Here is a 27,316-nt window from a genome sequence, read left to right as displayed (position 1 = left end):
CGAACATTTGCAACAACGTATACATACTGAGATATCTACAATAAAATCAGATTTATGGATATTTTGTCAGTCGTGGTGGACAATCATGATATGAGTATCAGCGAGCTAACTGCTAACTGAATTTACCAGCTGTCAAATTTAAGGCAGACGTCACAGAGCCTGAAATGTCTTCTTCTCTGTCTTACTACGATCTGAAGGTTGTCTCAGTGTAAATCTCTCAGTTCAGGACCTGGGCTGACCCTCGGAGTTAGCCTTTGTTTGGCAGACGCCTTGGCCCCCTTTAATCTTGTGAAGAGATAAATCCTTTGATGGACCTGGCCTGACTCAGTTGAAAGTGCTGCCCAGCCATCTCCATAGATCAACATAATACGGCATGTTTGATGTTGGGGGGCTGTGGCACGCGGGTGGGCTCCTTCTCCATGACCTATAACAGAGTCATCAATCCCAGGCCACAGCCACAGACGCCACCACCTCTCCACGCCTTCGGTCCCCTCCTCCTGCCCCCCCCACCCCTCCTTTAACAGTGGACCCGACCACAGCCAGCCCTGCCCTCTTGACCACAGAGCACTTCACCAGGATAAGCATATCTTTCTGTGTCAGGCACAAACAGGCAGACTCTGAGATGGCAAACTTTTGACACATTCCTTATTCAATATAACTGCCTCTCTTAAAGAAAAAGTTCATTTTGGGAAATACGCTTGTTTGCTTTCTTGCAGAGAGTAGTTACCTGGCAACATCACTGACGACAAGACTCCAGGAAGTCACTGCTCCCAGCCAAGAAATAGCCCGGCACATAGCTCCCTGTAAAAGAGATATAACGTGTTAATTAGTGAGCTTTAGAGGTGTTAGTAGGTGGATTTTGTCACCTTTGGAAAGAGCCAGGCTAGCTTTTTCCCCCCGTTTCCAGTCTTTGTGCTAAGCTAAGCTAACTTGCTGCTGGCTCCAGCTACATATTTACTCTACAGACATGAAAGTGGTATCAATCTTCTCTTCGCAAGAAAACAATGAATCGGATTTCCCAAATATCAGTGCCGATTATTTCCTCATAATATTCCTCACAGACTTGATGAACTGTTGACTCATCAACACTCCCGCATAGAATAAAAACATGTTTTCACCTAAATTTACCCACGATTTTCGCTCTTCTGAAAGTGAATGGTCCTCTCCACTGAGTACATCACTGGGCTATATAAGTGTCAGGCCAAAAGGTCTGCAATTAAACTGAGCTGAACTTCAGGGAGCTCTTTTGATTCCTCTGATAAGACTCGGGTCCCATTAAGACGAGCCGTCCCTGTGTGAGAGCTCAGCGCTGGCCTCACACACTCGCTCTTATCTAAATCCTTCATCAACACACACCTAATCTGACCTCGGCTGCTAATGTTGATAGATTTGATTCTCCTCAGGGGAATATGGGAGAATTCAGTGTCAAAAATCAAACAATAACAAACCATTTCATTATACCAATGTAGAGAGGGTCAGGTATTACGGATTTGCTAAATTAGAAGCATTTCATATTGTACAGTATATTAGTGTAGTATAGTTTTCTTGCTTGGGTGCAGTAGGAGCTATGGCACTCTGTGTGATGCTGTCATGCTTTCCTGGCCCTATATTTGTGTGTGTGTGTGTGTGTGTGTGTGTGTGTGTGTGTGTGTGACATGCATGTAAAGAGTGTGTCCCAGCAATACCAACTAAGGCGCGCAGTGACATTAGCACCCCTGAAATAGCATGGCAGGCATTTTAATTGCTTTACCCTGCAATGGCTCAAAATGTTGTTGGTATAAAAAACAAAAGGGTGAAGCCTTTCCTGCGTAGGATGACCATACACACGAATCGCAAGTCACTGGCAGGGACTTTCTCCCAGTGAGAGCTAAATTCCATGATTTTAATAAAACAATAAATACTTAAATGACTAAATTTTACTTTCCTATTGTCGTCTCTGATCTTTGCCCTCTTCCTTCCACATTCTATCCTTTCACCTTAATCCCATTTTTCTTTCAAACCTCTCCTTTTTATTACTACGGCCATAATTACTTCACAACGGCACAATGCTATATCCATTAAGGGACTACAGTATTGTGTTTCTACCTCTTAGGGCAGTGAGGGAAAATTTATGATGCATGTTGGCATGTTTGTCTTTAATCATTGTGAAGTAATAGTAGAGTCATGTGCACGAAGCCTCACAATGAGGTGCTGAAGTACTTCATGAGTAGGAAACTTCACACAAACACAGGAAGCTCAGTGTTTCTCACCGAGGGCAGGAGTCTTTGCCGCGGCGCTGCAGGGACTGATGGGCCGCTCTGATTAACTGGGGCCAAATAACCTGCAGTTCCTACACTTTATTGTTGCCCAGGCAGTCCACAGAAAGGCATCGGTTGTTATCCCAAAGCTAAATGTTAAATGCCTTATAGAATGAGTGATTAAAATCATTAAAGAGTGTATTTCATCAGTGCCTCTAACCTGTGTCAGTTACAGTATTTCTGAAATAAAACACTGCCAGCGGTTTCAAAGTACGTATGCACTTAGGTCTGATTTTATGATGTACATCCACCCAGGGGCTTTATAAACATCAGCTACTATGTGCTCTTCTGTGTACTGCAGAATGAAGGAAACATGCAGCACAGTGCAGATTTGAGGTCCAACAGAGACCTCTAGTGGTCAAGAAATGCCATGTTGTTAGCAGTCTCTACAAAGCATGTTCATACGCCATATGTCTATTTTATGTCTGTTTTTAGATTTAATTCAATTTAGACAAATTTAACATGTATTGTCTATATTATAATTCTGTAAATGGGGAGAGGGCTAATAGTGTTGTGGCCTCTCTATTACAAGCTATTTCTCTTTTCTATATGACATCTGCAACATTTAGATTTGGCTGTAAGCAACCCATTACATAGGAATTTAAAGTGGCAATAGACACCCCCCCTGTCCCCTGTTCTATGGCAGGGATCAATTTGTCAAAGCAGGCAACAGCCCTGCCCTGTGGCCCCAGACCCCCGACTGCCCCCAAAGCCTGAGGTTTGCTGTCTGTCAGTTTGTGGTAATTTGATTAATTGCAAATTAGATTGGTAACTTTCACCTCTGAATTGTTGTGTCATACTGGTCCTGCAATATCACCTAATCGTGTGGCTTTGTGCAGTCTTGTGTCCCCATGTCAAAGTCTAAGACTTTTATTAATTCAGGTAATATTGTATTCACATGGTGTCTAATCCTAAATAAAGTTGTGTTTGTTCATATTAACACAAAGTGACCAACAGAAAACCTGATCGAATTTTCAGCAGGGGGCATTGGTTGTTTTGCTGCTTTCACTGTACTTATGATAATAATCAACTCTATTTATATACCACATTTCTTAACAAGGTCACAAAATGCTTTACAGAAATAAACAGCAGATAAAACCCAAAAATAAAAACAACACAGGGATCATAAAACACCAGAGGGTATAAAACTGTAAAACGGCAAGAGTGGGAAGATAAAAACCCAGCAACAAATTAAATATTCATAAAAGCTTTTCAATAAAAGAAAGTTTTAAGAAGGGATTTAAAAGAAGCTAAAGATGTAAACTGTGTGGTGGGAACACTCAACAGGGTACATATCAGGGGTCAACAGGAGTCAACAGGGGCCCGTTCTCCCAGGGCCGCCAAACAGTTTAATCCGACCGTGGCAGGGAGTGTTTAAGATCACTTCATTTCAAGGCCTGGGAGGGCAGAAAAGGGCAAACAACAAACACATTTCGTCTGGGCTGCATTTGTCCTTTTTCCTTTTTTGGATTGTTCATTTTAACTTTTCAACAAAGTTATAATTAATTTGGGGAGTGGGCAATATTCCCCAAGAGGCTGTGAGTTCCCCCTCTGAGGATCAATGAGGTCTTATCTCATCTTAGATTTCAGAAACATATATAAGCACATACAAACATGAATACACCCTCAATAAAAATGTCCAAAGCCTGATTATCCCCCAACCCTGACCCTGCGTCTTCGTTTCTCCCCTGCATAAGCTACTGCAGCTGTCACCCAAAAACCACTAGATGGCATATTTAATAATGGGGTTATGGCCAAAAACAGCACACGCAGTGCATGTCAAGCAGACAGATGGCGCAATTGCTGCAGAGATGCTGACTTGTACAGTTCAGAAAATGATCTATTTTCTCAAAACAAACAGAGCCAGGCCCCATTCTGTCAGCCACCATTGATCACTGGGCACACTACTGCGGCGTGTGCTGATTGAGGAAGCAGCTCTTTCGCCATGCTTGAGTGAAAAGTGTGATGCGGGAAAGCTGCCCTCAAATTAAACACGCCCTGTAGGAATGTGATATCCAAATCGATGGAAAAGACTGAAAATGTTGCTTACAGACTAATATCGTGCAGGTCAAACTGTTTCACAGACACCGTACTCAGTTTGTGTAATTTTGGCAGACCCTGACAGAGAAGCGAGTGGAGGCTTCAGCAGTCAGGAAAAGGTGGAAAAAAAACGCATGTGTTCCTGACAGCCCATTGGTCCAAATTTTCCCTGTGCTGCCACAATACAGCACACACGTGACCTCCCTGTTTTCACCCAGTTAAACGCATGTACTTAAAAGACAGGCCACTACCATGCAGCCACACAAGCACGATTAACACAGTATTAATGTCAGCAAGGTAAGATCGCTGGTGCGGGGACTCGGATCACTGGAAGTGGACCATGGCGGCTGCCACGAGCAGCAACACATCCACAGCCACGCTACAGATCAAGCACTCCAGTATCGAGCATACGCGGAAACGCATAGACCCGAGGAGGAGGCAAGCGGCGCTGTCTTTTCTCAGCAACATATCTCTAGATGGACGACCCGTGCAAGACGATGCAGACAATCAAAACGAAGAGGATACCTCGCCTGAGGCTAGGACTAGACAGAGCCTGGTTTCGGAGCGCTCGGCGTACGGAGCTGCTGGCGCCGCCGGAGCTGCTGCTGCTGCAGCTGCGGCGGCGGCGGCGACCACGGCCGCCCAGGCGCTCGCTTTTGCAAACCAGGCTCTCCTCGCCAGCAGTCGGGCCAGTTTTGGGACGGGTCCCGCAGCTGCCCCGACGAGTACAGACACGGACGGCGACGCTTTCGCGCCTTCGACGTTCAGCTCGCCTTTCTCCGCGGTCCCAGCCTCGACGAGAGGGAGGCTGCAGACGTACACTCAGGGAATCCTACCTGCCCCTTACTCCAGGCAATCCTCCCAGAACTACTGCCTGGAGGGCGGACAGATAGCCAACTCTGCGATAGAGCTGCAGAGGTCAAGGTAACTGTGTGAACAATGGTTTGACTTGGGAACATGCTGTACAGTGTGACTGGTTTAACGACGATGTTAAAGATTCGAGCTTGTCTGCAGGATCTGCTCTGTCAGGCTATTAAACTGCACATTGATGTCATCATAGCAAGCAAACAAAACCTTAAACATGCCCCCCCCCCAACACACACACACACACACACACACACACACAGGCGCGCGCGTGCTACTGCAAGCACGTATAGGAGCAGTCAGTCCTCATGTATGTTTGGTAAAATTACTCATCAGCCCTGCAGACAACTGTCAAGATTTCATTTGTTTTCAAAATCATGTTGCATAACCATTATTAGTTAAGATGCCACTGACAAACCCCCTATTGAATTTGATTTGTTTGTTTACAAACCAACAGGGTACACTAGCTGCCATATTATAGTTTAATGTGTTAAATGTTATTAGATTAGCAGGTTTCCTTGTGCATTTCACAATTAGGAAAATCGGTTATTAAAGGTGCAAAACATAATGAACTTTTACTTGGAACTTCCAATAGGTTAAGTTGTTTGTGTTTTGTTTCTTCACAGCCACATTTACCACGGCCCTGAATGAATGAACTTTTTTTTTTCTTTCTTTTTTTACAGTCCGCTGCTTTGAAAAGGTACTTTCGGTTCTTAGCAACACAGTCTGCCCAGGATAAACATCAGCTGTTTGTATATTGACTCCATGCAGGTGGTTGTAGCCTTATGACTCACTGGTCTGCACAGGGACAGATAGAAACTGCATGATCACAGATCCAGCAGCTGCTTAGTTTCCCCAGAGAGGAAACGCAGCAGCACACCTAATCAGTTTCTTTCTTTCTGCTCTCATGCTCTTTTTCTTTTCTTTTTTCTTTCTTTTATAGACCTCAAATTATTTTTTCGTGAATGTCATTCCAAAACCTGGCACACACCTGCTGTCTCCTCCTCTGTAAACATCCTGTAACTCTACACCCCTGTTCAGCTACATATACAGCAGGGGCTTGCTGCTTCATGTGAATGTCTTTTATTTGCCCTCCTTGTCCACTTGGTCTTCACATTGGAGGCACAAGGATAGTCTGGAGGGTCTCACCTCGCAGCGGGACAGCTGTCAGTAACAGTTGTCTCATGGTCCTCTCACTTTCAGAACCTGCTGTCAAATCCTCTGCTTCCCATTCAGAGCCCCTCTCTTACCCAAATCCTCTCCTCCCTCTGCTGCCTCTGCCAGGCTTCTCAGGAAGCTCTGCTTCATGGTGAAACACTCAATAAGCATTTAGTTCCCCTTCCTGACCTCCATGGAAAGTGCAATAACGGCTTCCGAAAGTCTTAATCTGTACTTTTTGATAGTGAAAGTGCATTAAAGAAGTTATGTAACACTCAAGACCCCATTCATACATTTTGTATGCACTCTGTATTTTCTGAGAGACCATTTATAGTTTACTGACGCTCAAAAGTAAAGGCAATGAACAAAACAACAGACACACCTTACAATGAAGCACAATCCGGTACAACACCGTTAACTACAGCTTCAAGAATAAACAGAGTTGAAGCGACATAAAAAATAAAGTTCACATCAGTTGACAAAACAGCCTCAGTTTTGGATCATATCACTCAATCTACCTCAACAGACGATGTTTGCCCAGTTGTCATGGAATTGTAGATGTTTTGAATTTACAGGATCTCCTGTTCATGTTGGCTGAAAAGTCGAGATTGAAAGTTCATTCTTGACCTTGGAAACAGCAGTTGACAGAACAGTCTCGCCACAAGGTCCATTAGTAGCTGTGCTTTTGAGCCAAGATGGACGAGAAGTCCTTAAAGTGCACAGAAAAATGAAAATGTGAAAATCTACAATCGCTGGGCAAACTCCACCTGCTGAGGAAGATTGTGTGATACGACTGAAAGCTCCAGAACGAACACTAAATGGACCTTGTGGTAAGCTTGTTCTGTCAACTGCTGTTTTCAAGTTCAGTACTGAACTTTCAGTCTTAAAGTGAAAATTGTTTGGTTCAAATTGGTATACATGGCGTATGAGTAATGAATTGGATTATTACAAAAATGCACCATTGGATACATTTTAAATGCTCTATTGCCACCACAGTTTGGGCAGACAATTGTATATATTTAATACAAAAGAAGCCAAAAGTGCGAGAACTGAATAAAATACGGTCAACAATTATCAAAATTATGATTTATTCATAAACTGTGTACTCAAAACATTCTCTGCCGGCTTTTAGTACTAGTCAGTATATACAGTATGAAGCTATTAAACCCGGACTGTACCCTGCTTTTGGAATGTGCTTGGAGGATGTCCACACACAAATGAATCCTAATGTCGAGAAGTAAGCAACCTGCTGATGGAGCGCGGCCATATTCCACCGGCGTGCAGACAGACGAGCGCTCTGCACAGTGCCTGGTTTGTTTTCTGAGGGCAGCTGGTGGAAACGTGTCCAGAGGTCCCTGGCTGGGAGAGGCAGGATGCCCAGGCTTTCTGAGAAGCAGCCTGGCTCTACGGTCTGTATTTTCTGTCCTCCACTTCCTCTCCCAGGGGCATCAGAGACACACTCTCCCCTCAGACTTTTGGCCTGCAGTCCTGCTCCCATTCAGGAAGTTGCAGAGCCTCTGATGTTCCGCCAAAATAGACTCTCTGAGGCCAAAGCTGCTTTAGACCATATCCTCATCAGAATCTGATGCATGAAAATGATGGATGATTTCATATTCAGCTTTCCGTCCACTCCTCAGCCTTCATCCATCATGAATCAGCATGCCAAGAGCTGCTGCACTTTAAATATAGCACGCCTATTACCATCTGGCCTTGTCTGCCTAAGGTGTAGAACTATTTCCATTTCATCCTTTCCCCCCTAAAACGTATGCAGGTTAAGTCGTCTCATGTGCTCTTTTAGTTACGTTCCCATCACCATGAGGTCGTGCAGAGTCATGTACTTTACAGTATTTTAACAAGATTTCTTTTTTTAGCATGAGGCGGCAGAGGCTGTGGCTGGAAAACAGGCAGCACCAGCCATTATAATGGTCCTGTGGTGTTGTGTGTGTGATTGGGTCACATACTTCTGGTTATGAGGTTGATTGCTGTTCGCTGAGGTCATGGTTGGCATAATCACAGGATTATATAAGAATGCTTCATTTTCCTTCACAGAGTCTCTCAGTGTCTGAGTTGTCAACAAACACTCAGAAAAGATTTGTCAAGACAGAGTAACAAGGGTCAGCATGTGTTTTACTTCATGCAGTTTCAAGTTGGACCACAGAGTTACATTTCCACATTATGACTAGTTAACAGCTAACAGTGCCATAAATTGCTGTTGTACACACCAGAACTATTTTATTTCCGTTTCTTCAACAAATCTGTTGTTACATCCCATTTGTCCCTGGTGTGTTTGAGGATCAGAGAGGCTGAACTGCTGCTCAGACTGGATTTTTTATTTTTTTTATCTGAATAATCACATTTCCGTTTGCCTGGGCTGTGATTGTGTGAAGAAGCCCAGAACATTACATTTATTTCCACTCCGCGACTCTCCGGCAAAATGGAAGACTATGTCCTGTGGCAAGCTGCCAGCAGGGCGTACGTGTGAAACCGTGTAATCTCCACATCTAAATAGTCCACTTGAGTTTTATAGCTTCATTGGATGGCACCACTGGGCAGGATTATTGATAGCTTTTTGAAAAAAATGTCATTGAAAGAGGATGGCATTGTGTCTTAGATTTGTTTAAATAGCTTAATGCTACATGGGTTGCATTTATGAAACATGCTTGAACAAAGTCACTTGAGGCGACAATTGTGTCGGAGATACTGAGGGATGCTTGTTGTTGCTCCTTTGCCACTGATTTATACTGAGGCTTCTTTGAAGCTTCAGACCGGGCCTTGTTAATGTCAAACCGGGTAGAAACTGACTGTTCTAACCCTGGTTGTCTGAAGTGAATGAGTGGCCTGGCCTGTGTTATTGGTTCCCAGATCTGTACCGGCCTGGAAAACATCCTTTTGTATTAAAAACGGCTGCTGCCGTTCATCTACAGTGCCTGGATCAAAGTCCTCACAAGTTCATTTGTGTCCTCATGAACTGGAAACATGCCCTTCAGCCCACTGGTCAATGATTTTTGAATAACTAAACAATTCACTGAGATTTGGACTGGAAAAATGACAAAATGTCGAGACAAGATGGTTACAAGAAGAGGTTATTTCCTCTTTGGCACAGATTAGGGAAACAGTGTAACACTCTTTGCAGAGTAAATACAATTCTCATGCTGATATGTATCTTGAGCGCGTTTGGTGACTGTAATCATTTCTCTTGTCCATACTAGCTGTAAAACAATCAGTCCCTCACTGTAAGAGACATGACAACTTTCTACTTTAGTCCTTTCCTGCAAAAGTTCAGCCGAAGCTCATGTGAGGCTTCAGCAGTCTAAGTTAGTGAAATCAAGTGGGTGTCTTCCAAGTTTGCAAGCTTTTTAGTGTGAAATTTCATCTTTGTGCTACTATTCCTCCACACAAAGACGGAATTTCAGTTTTTACTTTCTTATGTAGCTGAAGGCAGTGTTCCATTTCACCTCTAAATACATCAAAATACGGACACCTTGGAAATGTTTTCTTCTTACCTAAATTGTTCCAAAAGCTTAATCTAACATACATTAGTTTTAGTAATGAAGTGATGCGCCATCAGAGAAGACTAGAAGCCTTGTCCTCTTACTGCCTGTAGCCTCAGATCCTTATCCAGCCAATCCATCTCTCAGGGTTGTTACTGGAGAAGGATGACGTAAGACCATAAATCACATGATCCCACTCATCTGACCTTCAGAGGTCACGGCCCTTCATTATGACCCTTTCGACTCACACTAGCAGAGACGGTGTGGATGTCAGCTGCCCATTGTTGTAATCATTCGGACTAAAGAGCTTGATGTTCTTCCCTCCATGTTATGGTCATAAGGGCCATAATATACAGTGCAGAAGGTTAGCCAGTATAATGGCCCTCTGTTTCTTGTCTGCTTCAGTAGTCTGGCTCCTCATGTAAACACTTATCTCACCCCGTCTCCTCCGTTATACAGTGTTCACTCAGCCTGTGTTGGTTTAAACCCTGGGAGATCCTCAAGGACAGAGTCATCTTTTGTTAATCTGTCCTCATGCTCTGTCGTTTATTAACCAGCCACTCTGCTTTACGCTCTGCCGTCTCCCCCTTTGGCTGACATGCTCAGTGAAGAGGGGGTGGGGTCAGGTCAAGTGTCATGAGCTTGTCTTGCAGAGTCTGCAGCATTACATTTTGAATTGTGAGAATAATTAAATAGTCCAAGATGATATACTGTATGAATAGTGAGAACAGTCATTTATTTGCGCCCTTACTTGGCTTCGCTGAGTAGTAAGACTCCGCTGCAGATTTATTTAGTACTTGATGACGGATAGACCCTTTGGGAGAATGTGTCCGGTTTTTGCTATTTGACCACTAATGTGTTAATATCCACTACTTTTTAAATGTGGCCACTGAGTAAGGCGGACTAATGAGTTGGATTATGTTGTTATTGTGTCGCTAAACATGCAATTACTACCTAATTTTGGAACAGCTCAGCTATCACATGTGGGTTTGTTTCTTAAACTGGCAGCCGATCATATCAAAGCGGTCCAGCAGAATTAGCCTGTTGAGTCGTGCAACTAAAGTGTAAAATAAAGGCCATCTGTGACAAAATGTGTTACACAAAGTGCTTGCAGAGCCAGCTCGTTATCCTCTTAGCAGCTCTGATCCTGGAAAATTCTCTGTGATCTATGAGTGATCGAGGAGCGATCATTGACCACACAGGCACACAGTGGAGTTGATGGATGACGATAACTCGACCGTCCAAGACCTGTTTTTGTAAATTAACTACAGAACATAGTAAGGCAGTGACTGCACACATACTTTGTTCCAGGGCTGGTTATCAAGCCTTAATGCTTTTTGAATACTGATCTGAAATCTGTCTGTAGCATCAAGCATTGAAAAGTGTCACGTATCAAAAGTCGGCATCAAATGCACGGTCAAATTCTTAGGCTTATTTACTTTCTTTGATCAGACCCTTGACTAAATCACAAAACCGTTAGAACTTTAGGAAACATTTTCTTTAGGCAAACTTAAACAAGCTAAACATGCGTCTATTCCCCAAACTAAGGTTACATAAAAATGTATTGTTTTGGTGTCACACTGAAACCTGGGTATTGTATTGGCACAAATGTCAAACAATACCTGACTTATTACCCACAAATAGTTTTATAGTAGTATATTCTTCCATGCTTTTCAGTTTCTCAGTAGTCGTGCACAAGTACATTGAGATGGATAGCGGCTTCATCCACTTATTGACACATTGCTTTGCACTAAGTAGGTAGATGGAAATGCTGGTTGAAATTCCCTGCACTGTTTGTGAATGCTGATGCTTTGCTTTATTCTTAAAGCTAGACTGATTCAGTCTGTAAAGAAAGTGGATGGGTTTTCAGTGCCCACTCTTGCCATTATAGGTAGTGCTGTGGAATTGACTTTGATTTAGTGCTATGCCTTTTAATCAAATTGCTTTGCAGCCTGGGCCATGTGCCCATGTGTTTTGCAAAAAAAAAAAAAAAGATCATGAAAAGGATTATAGAGAGTTAGTTCTTCTAAAAGCTCTTTTGCAGAATGACAGTTGGTCCTGTGTTTGGTGTGATGATGTTTCTTCATATCACCTAACTTCAAACTTCCCCTCTGTCTGTCTTCCCAGACGAAGACTCATCTCTCAGCGCTCTTCGCTTGAAACGCTAGAGGACATTGAGGAGAATGCTCCTCTGCGCAGGTAGCGAACTGCACAGAAATACTGTTCACATTGTCTGCTACTGTATTTTGTGAGTCTGAACTGAGACATTCAGCTCAGTGTAATGTATCCCACTGTTACAGTTGAACTGTTTTTGAGGTACTGATGTTTTGTTTGTTTTACATCTTAGATGCCGGACCCTATCGGGTTCACCCCGACCAAAGAGCTTCAAGAAGATCCACTTCATAAAGAACATGAGGCAACATGATATGCGCAATGGAAGGTATGAAGGCAAACAACGCCATCCTTTAGTCAATACAAGTCCTCAGTGGATAATGGCAGGCTGCCCCAGTCAATGAACTGCAGTTTGGATGTTTCTCACATTTCAAGCCACATCGTAGGCCTAGCCCATTCACTGCATGTCATTCTGACTTCTAAATGAAATGTAATTGATTGAGAATCCTGTCCAGAGTTTAATCTGATTGAATTTTGTTTTCAGTTTTTATTTGTTTATTCTACTAAAAGCTATCATTGTGTCACAGTTTACACAAGCATGTATTCAGCACACAAATCCCTGAATATATAAAAAAAAAACATTGTGGTGTTAAAGTTGATGTTTTACTGGGTGTGCAGAATGTAACCAAAGGAAAGATGGTTGTTTAATGTAGACCAGGAGACCTAGAAAGTGTTTGAGTTATACTATATATCAATGTCACATTCTTTGAATTTGAAATCTAATTCAGTTTACTTTTTTTGTTTTTGGTGCAGAGTCTAGTTCTGGTGCTTTTTGAGAAAATCAAAAGTGTAGATGTATTTGATAATATTCAGTTCTATTATTCAGCATTTGGCTGATTATGGAGAAGCAGATCTTGTGTGCAGGTTAGTACAATATCTCTTGTTTAGACAACCAAGTGTACCATCTTTATAAGCTCCACTTGTTAAATAAGGTCACCCGATAAGTGAAATTGTTTTTACTCATGTCCAGACCCACAACTCACGTGTTGTTTATGTCCTGATGTTGATTTTGGCTGAGTAGTGAGATTCATTATGTGTATGCGAGTTGCAGCTATTAAAAGGTTGTTGTAGTGTTACGTAATGTCAGAGCCATTCTGCTCTCTGTGCTGTTGACATCTATTCACTGGGAAACATCTCTGATTGGATGCTGTTTGCATGTTTACACAAGTACAAGGCAATTTAGTTTAAAAATAACAAATGTTAACTTAAGTAACTCATAAAATAAGATCTTGTGACAAAAAAATGCATCATTGTTGCCCCCAAACCACTGACTACATGCAACATGTGTTACAATACTACACAACAACACACACCAAATTTTCATTCTCTTCATTCTCATTTTTACTGCACACTCTCTCCAACTTTAACCTGTGGATCTTGTCAGATAGATATTGATTAGCTTGTTTACTATTTTTGTTTTTATAGGATAGTCCTTATCAGTGGCAGAAGATCCTTCTATAGTGTATTTTCTGTCCTGCCCTATCGAGATTGTAGCCAAGCAGGGTATGTATCCTACAGCATGCCGAACTTTGTAACTTCCTCCAGCCTGTGCTCCCTCTTTCCCTTTGTTTTTTCATCCCTCTTTTTCTGTGGATGTACTCTCCTTTGACTGGTGCATACATTGCTAAGGGTTGGTTTTGGTGGATGCATTTTTACCATTAAGGTGTAATGAATAAATAAACAGTGGGCGGTAATGGCTTTCAAAGGCTTAATTTCATATATACATTGACTATATTGTAGCCCAGTGCTTGTTGCTTGTATTGCTTTTCCCATAATGGCTCCGGTGGCTTTCGGGCACTCATCCTTTTTGTTCAAGTCAACCCATTTTTGTCTGTTGCAACTGTCGCTGGCTTTACTGTTTTAGCATTTAAGATTCCCGGGGTTCCTGCTCTTCTTAGATCATCATTTTCATGTGATGTCTTTGGTCTATTTATCCATGATGCTGGCAGATGGGAGTTTCTGTTCAGTCATGACAGTTTGTAATTATTGATTAATTTGCCTCGGTTTAGTTTACATGTCTTGGTGCTAAAACAGAAAACATGTGTCTGGCTTATCTGTAGACAACGCTTGTTTCTATTTTTTTTTTTTTTAAGCGTTTCAGGGCTCCATGTAATGGGAACCCACCTGGCTTGCATGGGGATAGCTCTGGTACGGCCTTGGTTCTGACGCCCCCCCAGTCACATGAAAGGGTGTGTTTTGGAGGAAGTGAAAGAGAAAGGGGGCAGATAAACACGAGAGAATACAATGCACCGAAAGAAAAGCTCCACACCGGGGCTTAGTGAAGAGCATAAAAGGCTCAATCCGTTTGTGGAATTTCCTAAGCCAGCCAATCAGTGCAAGGTCAAGGGTTAATAAACCCCCAGGGCTATCTAATATGCACATTTGACTGCTAGCTGCTGCTAATTGATTTTACTAATGTTTACAGTCAGACTTTGGCTGGCTCAGTCAAGTCTTGTAACTGCAAAACAACATTTCATTAGACGACTGGGCCCAAACGGTCTTTCCTCTTTCTTTCCTCTGTTTTTCTTCTGCATCTACGTCCTTATGTTACTGCTCTCGGCTAAAAAAAATTGTCTCGCACATAACCCTAACCACAACTTGATGTTTAATTTGTATGGAATTGACAGAGATACAATGTGCTAATGAGTGAGCTTAAGAGGTGCTTGTAGGTGGAATTTCTTTACCTTTGTTTGCTTACTGCTTCGAGTCTTCATGCTAAGCTAAGCTAACTGGCTGCTGGCTCCAGCTTCATATTTAGCGTACTGACATGAAAGTGGCATTAATCTTCTCATCTAGCTGTTGGCGAGTATTCCTTTTCAGGGAAGTAAAACATTAAAGGATGTTGACTAAAAGACAGTTTAATTGGACACCTGTTCATCATCCTATGGGGCGTCACTGTTTCGTGACAGCAAGATGGTTCTGGGTTCGAACCCTGCTCGGGTCAACTGTGGCTTTTCTATGTGGACTTTGCATGTTCTCCCTGTGTTGGCATGGGTTTCCTTCTATACTTCAGTTTTTCAGATCCTAAAAGACATGCATGTACAGGTAATGCTCCTGGCATTGGAGCATAGTTGAAGTGGGCTTCTGGGGTAAAAAGTTAGATGGGACAAATGCAGGGGACAAATGTTCTCACAGGGATTCATAAAATAGGTTTGATAAAACTCATAGGTTTAATGTAATGGGTGAAGCTGTGGAGGGATATTATTACAAGCCAGTCAACCCCATCCTAAAGTGTTTATGTGAGCTGTAAAGTTTTTTTTGTAGTAAAATAGCCAGCAGGGGTCATATAGTCATTTTAATACTCATTCTTGGTTCACCTTATTCTAGATTTGGAAATATTTGGCAGGGCATGATGAGCACTTTTCAAAGATTATAACACCACTAACATACAGATGTTTGAAGCCAGTGATTCCTCTTCATGCATGTTACTAAGCAATGTCAGCTTTTCTTATGATTTCCTTTCATTGCTCCTTGTTCTCCGCAGACTGAAGCACATCAGTTTCTTTTCTTGATCGCTTCATAGAAAAGCTCTCTCCCTAGAAAGCTTTCCGTCTCTTATGTTTCCCCCTTTTTCTTTAATCTCCACTGTTCTGTGAGACATCAGCTGCCTCGGGATCTCCCATGTCTATGATGCATCTGTCAACATTGTGTCCTGACGTGCTTGTCTGCCAGATAACACTGTTTTCATTATAACAGATTGGCCCCACATGTCATCAAAACACTGGGCGAGTCATGTGAAGGCCCACTGTGTCATTTCAACTGTGTCCCTTCTATTTATCCGGTCACCATGTTTAAAACGGAAAGCAAGACAGAGCTAGGGAACATAAGGGAGGAGTAGAAACAAGACAGGGTTACGATTTAACATCTGCTGTCAAGTTAATATTACACAAATGCAGATGGATATTTGGCTTTCTTTTGTTCTTGCTTTGATATGAAAGTCCAGGAGACATTTCACTACAATACATTTCAGCACATAAAATATTTCTCAGTTTTTAGTTTAGTCGGGAAATGTTCTGCCTTTTTTGTTTTCAGCCTTTTTAATTTCCAGCAACCTTTTTAATCGCGAGTCTTCAGCTTGCCATCAACTCTGTGGTATCAGTTATTAAATATGGCAGAGTGTGAATAAAGTGGACTGCAGGCATGTAATCTTCTTTGTCAGTGCACACACTCATTAGACTCTACTGGCAGTGACCTAAAATCAGCAAGTGAAGTTAAATCATAGCATGTTAGATCATAGCAGTAACAAATGTTTACTTTAATTGGTATATTTTACTATTTAGTTTGCTGCAGTGGTTTTATCCTCCATGTCCAAACATTGAAAAGCCAATTAAATGACTTAATGGGCACATGGTTTTTAATTTAGCATGAGATCGCCCCAGTCTCGTGTACGTTCTCAGCAGCAGACGTTAAATACAGAAATATTTGGCCAATGCAAAATGTGGTCAGTCGAGGGCTCTCCACTGTTTGCTCCACTGACACATTTTACTCTCCCGTCGTCCGTTGCTACTTCAGCATTTGACCTCCTTCAAATCTCCCACAGCAGTATGGCATTTCAGGCACTGGTGAGGCAGCAGCAGCTGAGACTGGCCTGCTAGAACGAAACTGTACTCTCCTCCATCCTTCCTCCCAAAGGTGCTCTTCATTAATGATCGCCCTGAGATGCACCCAAAGACGCAGGCAATTACAGAAATTAGGCCAGCTGATGAGCGCAGATCAATAACGGGGCCCCATCTGTGAGGTTGAGATGTGGAGGTGAGCTAGAGCAGGCCTCAGTAAGAGGGTTAAGGAAAGGTATGGGAGTTAAAAGAAGCTGTAGGATGATTTGTGCAGCGAAAGCTCTAAAGGTCTTGTGCTCATTAGGGATGTAAAGCTGGAAGGAGGGCGTCAGCGGCACCCGTCAGGAGGCGTCAGTGCCAAGGAGATGGTGATCGGGCTGGAGGGGGTGGAGTTAGGAGCTGATGGAAAGGTGAGAAGCCAGCCGAAGTGGGCTGTGTGGAGGGGGGATATAACCATCTAATCATTATTGATAACAACATGAATATAAGACAATGTACTTACTGTGACTATTAAAGCAGTTTTAAATGCATTTTTAGATGTCATTATGATTAAGCTTGCTTCAACATCATCAGAGTGTAATTAGGAGGATGTGCACATGAGTCTTGGTTTACTCTCATTCAGTCTTGGGGAAGCTCTATAAATTAAATTAACAAAGGTACCAATTACTCTACACATGAAAAAAGCAAGGCACCTACTGAGAGGAAATAGGACAACTGTATTTACTGGCAGTCGTGTAATGTGCTAAACAAAAACATTTATACTGTTGTTTTCCTTCTAAAATTGGTAGCTAACAGTATAGTAGCTACTTCCTAACCTGTCTGTCTCCTAAAATAATGCAAAATAATGCTAAAACTATTTTCCATGGTACCCTCTCGTTCATAAGTGTGTTTAATGTATTTAGTGTGTTAAACATTTGCTCACCAATGCTTGACTTTTGAAGGAACATTAGCTAGCTCACTAGCTTGTTTGTTGATAGCTGCTACAGTGGCTAGAATGATACTAAGCTAGCTAGTGAGCCAAATTATTTGCTGTTAAATACTTTATAAAAAACCCAGCGCAATGTTGAGAGATAAATTAAAAAAAATAAACTTGAAAGACTTTTGTGTTTTAATATGTAGCATTCAGAAAGATAATTCCCACAAATCAACACAGATTTTGGCGTATTTGAACCAGGCAATATGCCTTTTTCCTAGCAGCATTTTGACATGTCATAGCAGGAAAACCCAAGGTGTAATTATTTTTATTATTTATTATTAATAACTGCATTCCATTTAGGCAAGTCAGTTCCTGGCTCCTGTTAATGTGCCTGCTGACTCACTGGTACGATATACTGGGGCACTTAATGAAACTGAGCCATTGTTAATGTTATTGGTACCACCTGCGCTTTAACAAAATGTTGTTGTGAAAAAGATTTTTTAAGCCTTTGTGAAACAGACATTATAACTACACTTGTGTCTGCAGACTGTGTCCTACACCCAGTTCCTGTATCCCACTAATGTGCTGGGCGGTCGAAGAAACACCATCGACTCCACCTCGTCCTTCTCTCAGTCTCGCAACGCCAGCCATAGAAGCCTCAGTTTGGGCCGAGCCAACAGCAACCAGAGCAGCTTAGACACAGGTTAGTCGACTGCCAACAAGTACTTAACGTATTCATAATGAATGTATATTTTTATTCTTAAAGATATATTGCAAATGTTTACTTCTGGCTCAACCTCTGTCTTTGTGCTCGTGGCAGGGAATGATTTGGGGGACTTTCGCGAGTACGACCCCAATCTGCTGGACGACCCCCAGTGGCCTTGTGGAAAACACAAGAGAGTCCTCATCTTCCCTTCCTACATGGTGAGAAAGTACTCTAGCTGCATCCAACACATCATCACAACCAGCAACAATAATACCAAAAGCAAATGCAGCCTTGTCCTATTAAGAGCAGAATGCAAAGGTTGTTTTTGTTCACATATCCACCTCTGTTTTGACATATTTTGTTGAAATGTCCTGTGATATTTCAGTGTTAATGTTTTTTTCTTTCCTCCAATGGTTATTTTTGCCATTATGGACCTTTTGTGCTCAGTTTTCCCACCACTAGAGCAATAACACTGTGAAAAGATTTGTCTGCCCCAACAGTTTATTTCTAAAAAAAAAATAAAATAAAACCTCCTGAATTTTATCAGCTGTTTTTGAAAAGCAGCCAGAAGGATGTTTCAGACGGTTTTAATCAGCAAGGTCACTGGCAGAGATTCTCTCCCACCTTCTGGGACCTGAATAGGAGCTATTAAACAGAGCAACAGTTAGTGTAGTGTTTGTATCGCTCTTGCGCTTTTTCCGGAAAAGAACGGATGTTTTATCGTGGTGGGAAAAAAGAAAAACAAACCTCACCAGACTCCCGCCTCATTCTTTCCTGAGCTCTGTTTTTGTTACGGAGACTGGCAGAATACACAACAAGGACTGACATAGTTGAGATGTTCAGTCAAGGCCAGGTTATGTGTTTTTGTTTTATTTTTCCTCTTCCTCCAATTACAAAACCCAGCGTCTCACAACAATAGCTATTGTGTTTACTACAGGAATGGAACAAGTAAATTCTCTGGTTGAACATCGGCTGCTTTGAAAACATGACTCTCTAACTGAACTTCCAAGTTCAAGCTGGGGATGATAATAGTTTTTTATACTCTGCATGCAATTGAGGAAACTTGTATGACCTAGAATATGAAGCCAGGAAAACCTTAGTTTAGTCATTTTAAATGTGATTGTTTGGTGGCTTGTAGATTTGTGTATCCTCACGGTAAAAACATGGAATAATGAAACGCTTGTATGGGGAAACATAGTCATAGTAGTTCTGCTTTATTTTCATTTCTCAGGGCTACGACCATCAATAAGCATTCGTTCTCCTTCATGGTTTGTGATCAGCAGCATGGTGTTCAGGGTGGATGCCATTATTCACACTCCACTCCATACATGCATATTAAGAGTCATCCCTATATGTCCTTACGTAATCGCTTTTATTCAGTGGACACTTTATTATAAGATAATTCCATTTTTTGCTTTTTCTTATTTCTGTACAGCTGGCATCTTTTCTATCAGCTAGGAAAACGATGTATTCACTATAGAAGAGCAGCAACCAGCAATTTATTTTATTGTTGATTAATCGCTTTGTCTATAAAATGTCAAAAAATAGTGAAAAATGTCTGAACAACAGTCCAAAACCCAGAGATATTTTATTTACTGTCGTTTTTGTTAAAGAAAAGCATCAGTTGGAACCAGCAAATGCTTGAAAAATGACTGAAATGATAAATCGAGTTGCCAATTCATTTTCTTTCAATGGACTAGCGTTTAATCAAATTGTCTTTTCAGATCTACACTAAAGTTGGAACACAGCGACAATGCTGCAGTCCGACTGGGAAAGAAATGGACTGACAGACAATCAGATAGTTTGCAAACAATCCTACACTTAGTTATTATTATTATTATTTCTTATTTTTGAAGATTATATCATTTTTTTGTAGTGTACTTTGGTGGAATTTGGACAACACATACAAAATGTATGTGTAATGTGTGCGTTTCGATGTGCCAGTCTGAGTGTATGAGGGTTTAAAGAGAGAGAGAGAAAAGAAATAAAGCAGGATAGAAGGAGCAGGAAGAGAAAATAAATAAATACAACAAGCCAGATAAAGTGGTTTAGATAATCTGGTTTAAGTGTTGAAGGTCAAATTGAAAGTGAGTGCAGCCAAAATGTTGTATAATCCCACATGCACAGCTACAGCAAGTATGGTAGGTCAAAGTTGAACCAAGAAGTTGGTCTGTAAACTGTAATGTTGTTGTTACTTAGAGAAATGATGGCTAAATCTACAAATATAAGACCTGTATTGTAATAAGTCAGAGATATCCTGCACATCTAGCAGTAAAGTCTCTAGAACATCTTAAACTTAAATTGTGGATTCCACAAAGTGCTAGAGATTAACTTTGTTCTTCTGGGATCTTGTTCTAAGCCCAAACTCTCATTATACTGTCTTAATGTCATTCACCCTTCTGGTACTCAAAGCATATTATAACAAGAACTAAGATTGTTTAATAGAAGCCTGATGAAGACATGGAAAGGTCAGTTAGCAAAATGTTTTGTGTTTAAAGGAAAAGGTTAGCAATAATCTTTTTCATTTCACCAATAAATCCTATAAAAAGATTATCACCAACAATGTGGGCCATCTCTCAATATTTTTTAACATCCATACTCTGGCTCTGGCACTCGAGCTCAAGCCCAAAAGAGCTCAGAACAGCTGTGCAGCTGTGTAGCTTTTAATAAACGTTACTCAAACAGGAGTAAATAATGAATTGGTTGGGGACTATTTTCAGCTGCGGATTGATACACATTTGGTGTGCAAGTGAGTATTTACAGCAGCAGAATGGGGTGTGTTATGTTCATTCATCATAATGAAAGAACATGTCACCCAGTGCAACAGTGTGGCTTGTTGGTGTTTTTAATGTGGTGTTTTTGGACAACAATGGAGCTCCACGGCACAGAGGATGAGGCTTTGGATACACACACACACACACACACACACACACACACACACACACACACACACACACACACACACACACACACACACACACACACACACACACACAAGGATGTGTCTTAGTTGGATCAATCCATTGTTGGTTCTGGTCTTTTCATGGGATTTGTTGACAATAAGAGAAATATAGAATATCACTAGCTTTATCCTTTAAGTGTCATGGGTAACACCAGCTCTCTGTGAGGCCTCATTGTGAGACGGTGGAATCCAACACTAGCGTGTGAGGATCCAGTCACCTCACTCAGTGTTGAAAGTGTGGTCATTTTGACACCACCCCTGGTTTTTCTTTTCAGACTACGGTCATCGAATACGTCAAACCCTCTGACCTCAAGAAGGACATGAACGAAACCTTCAAGGAGAAATTCCCCCACATAAGGCTTACGCTCAGCAAGATTAGGAGGTAAAACAGAAATGTATAGAATGTGTCAAGCAAGTTTCCTTTACAGTAAAGAACTTCACCATGACCTGTTTTCTTTTCTTTAACATCAACTTTATTTCCCCTTTGCTCTCTCTTCCTTCCGCATTCTGTCCCTTTTTCACCTCCCTGCAGCTTGAAAAGGGAGATAAGAAAGTTGGCCCAGGACGAATGCAGTTATGAGGAACCGACAGTGGCCATGGCTTTCGTCTACTTTGAAAAACTTGTTCTTCAAGGCAAACTAAACAAGCAGAACCGTAAACTTTGTGCTGGAGCTTGTGTCCTTCTGGCGGCCAAGATTGGTGGTGATCTCAAGAAACACGAGGTCAAGCTCCTGATAGACGTAAGTTTCCTCATTTGCATCCCCGGAAATCATAACTTCAAGGACTTGATCATACTTTGATTATGAATTATTGAAGGGTCAGTTTACTCAAATCAAACATAGCGAAAACTGTCTGCAGTGAAGTCTGTGGGTTATTCTGACTAAGCAGGACGTTGTTTCCATTAAGATTTTCTTTTTCAAATGTCATTTTTCAATGCTGTCAGCACCACAAACAAAATTCCACTGGAGGTGGTGGCAGACGTCTCAACAGCAGATAAATCATAACACGACGAGATAAAACCAAAACTATTGGCATGACAACATACCACAAGCAGTGCGTGGTTGGGATGATTTGGGTAAACTGAACCTTTAAATGACCGGTGAGGTGCCCATGCTCAAATATAAGATTTTGCTGACATTGCTTTCAGATCTTAAAAAACAGATACAGATGTCACAAGGTTCAGTTGATGAGACACAGTGAAAGCATAATGCACAAAAAACAAAATTCAGAAAATAGAAAGAATATTGCAGTCACAGTTTGAAATAAATAAAGCTGTAAGAGAAATAAGTGTTGACATAAACTTTCAATATCCGGAAAGCTGATCTTAGGAGTCAGATCTAATATGTACCTAAAAACAGGATGTTGCTAGTGGTTTCCAAATCCCATAAATGGCAGGGAGCATTTTGGGTCTGGAACTCTGATATGCTCAACTATCAAAGGGCAATCTAGTGAATTTGTATTGCACCTTAAATTCCCATAATGCAGCTCAATAGTGTCTTTCCTTGCACCCTCCCGGTCAAGTAAGTGAAATGCTGGTTAAACAATAAGCGGCTTTGGTTGTGAGTGTTTGAGAAGCGATTAGGAATGCAGCAACTCTCATTTTTGTTTCTGGCAGAAACTGGAAGAGAGGTTCAGAGTGAACCGCCGAGAGCTGATAGCCTTCGAGTTCCCTGTCCTGGTGGCGTTGGAGTTCAACCTGCACCTGCCAGAGCACGAGATCATGCCCCACTACAGACGCCTGCTGCAGACCTCCTAGCATTAGTGACCCATCAGGAAGACGACCACCAGGTTCTCCTCCTGATCCTCTGCTTCCCACGGCATCCATCGTCCCACCACCTCTCCTCGTCCCCCGTCTGACAGCTCTAAGGTACCGCTGGCTGTCACTCAACTGCAGTCGTTCTTCGCTACCGACCGCACTCTTCTTCCTCTCAGAGACCTGAAATCAGCCAAAGGGACACATTTCTAAAACTTTCCTCCATTGTTTGACTTCTACATTCATCATCACTACACAGACTTCTGAAAGAAAGGGTTAAACCGTCTGCAAACAAGTAGTTTGCATGTTTCCACGTCTTCATCTTCATTTTGTATATTTTAGACCTCTCTTGTTGATTAAGAGAGCCTTTTTTTTTGTTTGAATCTGATGGTGAACTTTTTTTCTCAGTGAAAGCAACCAATGATTGTAACATGTTTATCATCTCTTTTCATTAATCTTCTTCTTGTAAACTTTGGTATGATTGGTTGCCTCCTGACCTGCGTAAAAATTTAAACAAAAGCTTTTTAAAGTGGCTGGTTTTGGCTGGACTTTAATTCCTCAGAATGACTCATCTTTTTGCAAGTCATCGTCTTAAAAGTGCACTTTTTGAATATTGCAAGACATATGTGGGAAGGGGGGGACATTTTTTCAGACTTTTAATGAGCTTGGGAACTAACCCTGAAAAATAAGCTGTGTTCATAAGCACCACACACAAGTCATTTGAATGGACCTTTTGAATAGTTTTTCTCTCTTATGGTTTATTCCCGATTTTTTTTTCTAGCCACAACTATCCGCATGAACAGTAATGATTGTTTGTACACAGGTACTTGCAGGCAAGATGGGACTTCCTATTTTCACTGAAGTATTCCATTCATTTTGTACCAGTCAGATGCTTGCTTTGGACTTATGGAGACCAGACCCACTTTTATCAGTGTCGAATTTCCTGTGCTCTATGTTAGAGTGTATTGCTAGCACATTTACAGTGCTGTAATGGGGTCAGGAAGGTAGTTTTGATCAGGATTAGCAGCAGGGTGCACGAGTCTTGAGAGAAAATGTCCGTCACCTGCTGAGGTGTCTTTGAGCCCTACAGGCTTCAGGACACTTCTCTTTAAATGGCCTGACCTCTGACCTCACTGAGGAGGAGAATAACCTAAACGAGATCCCAACAGGGATCAATGGCGGATCAAACATTTGCATATAACTTGAATCAGCCAGCATTTGTTGATTTGAAATCGAAGATGTTGGTTACGAATGTGACCAAGTATTATTATTTAGTTGGCATGTATCTCAACTTGATTTGCTTTATTATTACCTTGAAATTGTCTCACACAATACCACAGAGTATTGAGAGGCCACTGAATCAGGAACTTGATGATGTGGCCCACAGGAAAAAATGAGAGGTATTTGATGCTGCTCCAAGTATTGATGGTATTTGAGTTGAAATGATCACAACGTTAAACCAAATTGTAATGAGAAAAGCATGATTATGCTGATTTAAGGTGAAAAAAAATACTGAGCTTATTTCTGTTTGCAAGCCCAAAGATTTCACGATAAGATGCACACTAAATACTCTTTGAGGAAAGACTCATGGGCGACACTTATTACCGATGTATGTTTGTAAATAAATTGCTTTGCTTGTTCAATCAAAACAAGACTCTGACATCCTTTTGCTTCACATGAATCTAGCATGCATTGAGTGAACGTAAACAACTGGACTGTTTGTTCTTGGAATTTAAGTGGTATTATAGTCTGAAGGTGTGTTCATAGAGAAAGCGTATGTGAATTTTGGTCTGGCGTCACTGTGCAGATGTTAGCTGTAACCTAGCTAACAACTCTGACTGAACTCGTCTCTTTAAGTATATTAATAAAGTGGGTGTGGCTTGTTTGAGGTACTGGTAACCTAAGAAAACAACCTCACAACTGTCATCAGATTTTAATTCATCCCAGATTGGTGCATGGAAATATGTGATGTCACCCTTTTCTAGCTGAGCCCCGCCCACTTCAAACCAGTGAGAAAAAGCAAGGACATAATCAGAAATGTCTCATGTGAAATAACCAAAACTGTTCTAACGTCGGCATAAAATTGTGTGTTCATTCATGAACCCATGATTTATACTACGTTACCTAAGAAAATAGGTTTCCTGCGCCTTTAAACACATCACAGATGCTCACAGCACTGTAGACTCGAGAAGATGTGGTGTGTTTCATAAATCAAGATTACCAGTTAAGACTTACTTCAGTAAACCAGCCTTATGTACAGCAAAGTCTGTTTCATAAAGGTGATTTGAATAAGTCTGATCTACGTAGCTATAGAAACTCACCTCCCCAGACTAGCCTGGTCCTGGTTTTCAAGCTTACTGTAGCTTCAAGTCAGGTTGTACCAGTGTTACAATCAATCTGCCAGACTGAAAGTCCCTCCCCCAAGGTTTGTCTAACTGCTGCACTGGGAACAGTTCACAGAACATGTCATTGTCAACTCGCAGACATGTTACATTTATCACATTTTGACATAGGCTGCACTTATTGCATACTTAAAATATGAGCTCATAGCTTTTTCAGTCTCAAGTATCTGTACAATAATCCCATGTGCTTTTTTAAAATGCACTGTAATTATAATAGAGCTAATAATTAACTTTGACCCATGGCTGTAGCTGTTTGTTCTCTCTTAAAGGGGCAGACATGAAGATATTTTACAGTATTTTCACTTTCTGATGTCACTTGTAAAAACTAATTCATACCATTAATACACATTACTCGTCTGAGGTCCTATTTGATACTTCAGAGTTGCACAATGTCATGTTAATTTCCATCACGCACAATACACATAAAATTCACATTACTCACATGGAACTTGAGCTCCCTGCTGGTCTATAACATGCTGCCAAATGTTCTCTTGTGCTTTATTAATGTCAGTGGTTGTGTTCATTTTTGTTTTATTACTTTATTCTCCATAGGATACGTTTAATATATACTGCTGTGTGGCCACAGACATCACGGTTTTGTCTTTACAATTCTGTTTTTTTTATTGTCAATTGATGTGATCTGTGCTTGATGTCTTTAGTCTGTCTTTCAAGTTCATGAACCAGCAGATCTTAAACTGACTGACTGTCAAGACGAGCTTTTCACAACAAGCCCTGCTTTTCTGAGCCACGTTTATGAAACACCCCTCTCTGTCTTGCAAATCCATAACTCGGATTATCAAACTGTCAGGACTTATTACTTCAGTACAGTAAATGAGGGCGACTCCTGCAGCCTCGACTGGAACTGGATTGCACCTGTGGCTCTGATGCAACCTGAGAGGTCGGTTTCTCATCGAGTGGGAACTCTCCTGCTTGACACATATCCAATGTAAACAAGGCCCGCAGTCACGCCAGTCTCGTGCTGCCATCAAAACAAACAGGTCAGGGCCGAGTGTGGACACATGGCATACGTGGCTTAGTCCCCTCCATTGACAGCCTAATTCCCCCCTCGGCGCCTCATAAAGGGGTCTATTGACAGCCCTTCCTGAGCCCTGCTCACACATAAGTGACCCTCATTGTGAAAATATGTGTACCATCGTTTGGGGCAAGCTGCGGTCTATTGCCCTTCCCTTTAAAATAACAACATTTGGCTGAAACGGCATTTTGCCCCTTTCCTGTCATGATACTGTGACTCAGGGCTTTTCCACCATTTACAGTAGTTTGTAAACAAGGAAGTTGCGCACACTGAGGATTGTGGCATATTCACTGCAAAAATAATTGAGTGGGAACAGGTGAGTCTATCTGTTAAAATCCACAAACTTCTTTCATCAGTAACTGCAATGTTTTAACGCTGGTCCCCGGTCAGGAGGGGAAAGCACTGCAGGTGGACCTGAAAATCTGATCCTCTCGACATGTTTGACAAGGCTACCTAATCCCTTTTGTTCCACCCCGAGAGTCTATTTCAGAGACAGCTGAGCCCACTGTAACAGAAAACCAGTGACGCAAAGCAGAACTTCAAATGCTTCTTACACTTATTTATTGATGGATCTTTTAAAAAACACACAGATCAACGTGTTTAAGTGGGTGTGGTGGAGGCCCCAATGTGAGTTCAAGGACAACTGTTGGAGGGAGCACATAGGGAAGGACTAGTGAACATCGATAGGGTTTGAACAGAGTACTCAGAGTACAGTACACTTAAACTAATTAGTTTCAGTGACGGATGTGATGATGTACATGACATTTCTGTTTCTAAAGGAGTATGTTGTTGAAATTTATTATTTCTTTGTCTTTTTTTCTGTCCAAACATCAGGAAAAACTGCAACTCTGTTAATCAGTCAAGCTGCAATTCTTGAAATTGGAGAAAAGAAATGTTATATCACTTTGTGATCCCCGTACTTATATTTAAACAGTAGTAATAGTTAGATAGTGGAGGTGGAGTGAC

At 41.5% G+C, this 27,316-nt stretch overlaps 1 protein-coding gene across 2 annotated transcripts; it reads left to right on the top strand.

Moving 5' to 3' along the window:
• The first annotated feature begins 4,622 nt into the window (after positions 1 to 4,622).
• On the top strand, positions 4,623 to 24,558 carry cables1 (Cdk5 and Abl enzyme substrate 1). Of its 2 annotated transcripts, XM_070918611.1 has the most exons (11): positions 4,623 to 4,926; positions 4,984 to 5,261; positions 11,978 to 12,049; positions 12,198 to 12,290; positions 13,448 to 13,525; positions 16,883 to 16,988; positions 18,041 to 18,197; positions 18,315 to 18,418; positions 21,438 to 21,544; positions 21,695 to 21,902; positions 22,778 to 24,558. In XM_070918611.1, exons 1-11 carry the CDS (start codon positions 4,678 to 4,680, stop codon positions 22,916 to 22,918), a joined length of 1,593 nt encoding a protein of 530 aa, XP_070774712.1. In that variant the 5' UTR covers positions 4,623 to 4,677; the 3' UTR covers positions 22,919 to 24,558. The 2 variants fall into 2 exon arrangements, with proteins under 2 accessions (XP_070774712.1, XP_070774711.1); XM_070918610.1 differs by having other exon boundaries at positions 4,623 to 5,261.
• Positions 24,559 to 27,316: the final 2,758 nt, after the last annotated feature.

The sequence above is a fragment of the Enoplosus armatus genome, chromosome 14 (genome assembly GCF_043641665.1).
Source record: "Enoplosus armatus isolate fEnoArm2 chromosome 14, fEnoArm2.hap1, whole genome shotgun sequence".
NCBI lineage: Eukaryota > Metazoa > Chordata > Actinopteri > Centrarchiformes > Enoplosidae > Enoplosus > Enoplosus armatus.
The sequence above is the reverse complement of the archived record's forward strand: the minus strand, read 5'-3'. Positions and strand labels throughout refer to the sequence as shown.

What these genes read in the sequence shown, in the direction of transcription:
- cables1 (XM_070918610.1), top strand. Translation starts at nt 4,678, where the DNA reads ATGGCGGCTGCCACGAGCAGCAACACATCCACAGCCACGCTACAGATC. An exon ending in CATGATATGCGCAATGGAAG is followed by an intron (nt 12,291 to 13,447) that starts GTATGAAGGCAA and finishes TTGTTTTTATAG; the next exon opens with GATAGTCCTTATCAGTGGCA. An exon ending in AGTTAGGAGCTGATGGAAAG is followed by an intron (nt 16,989 to 18,040) that starts GTGAGAAGCCAG and finishes TTGTGTCTGCAG; the next exon opens with ACTGTGTCCTACACCCAGTT.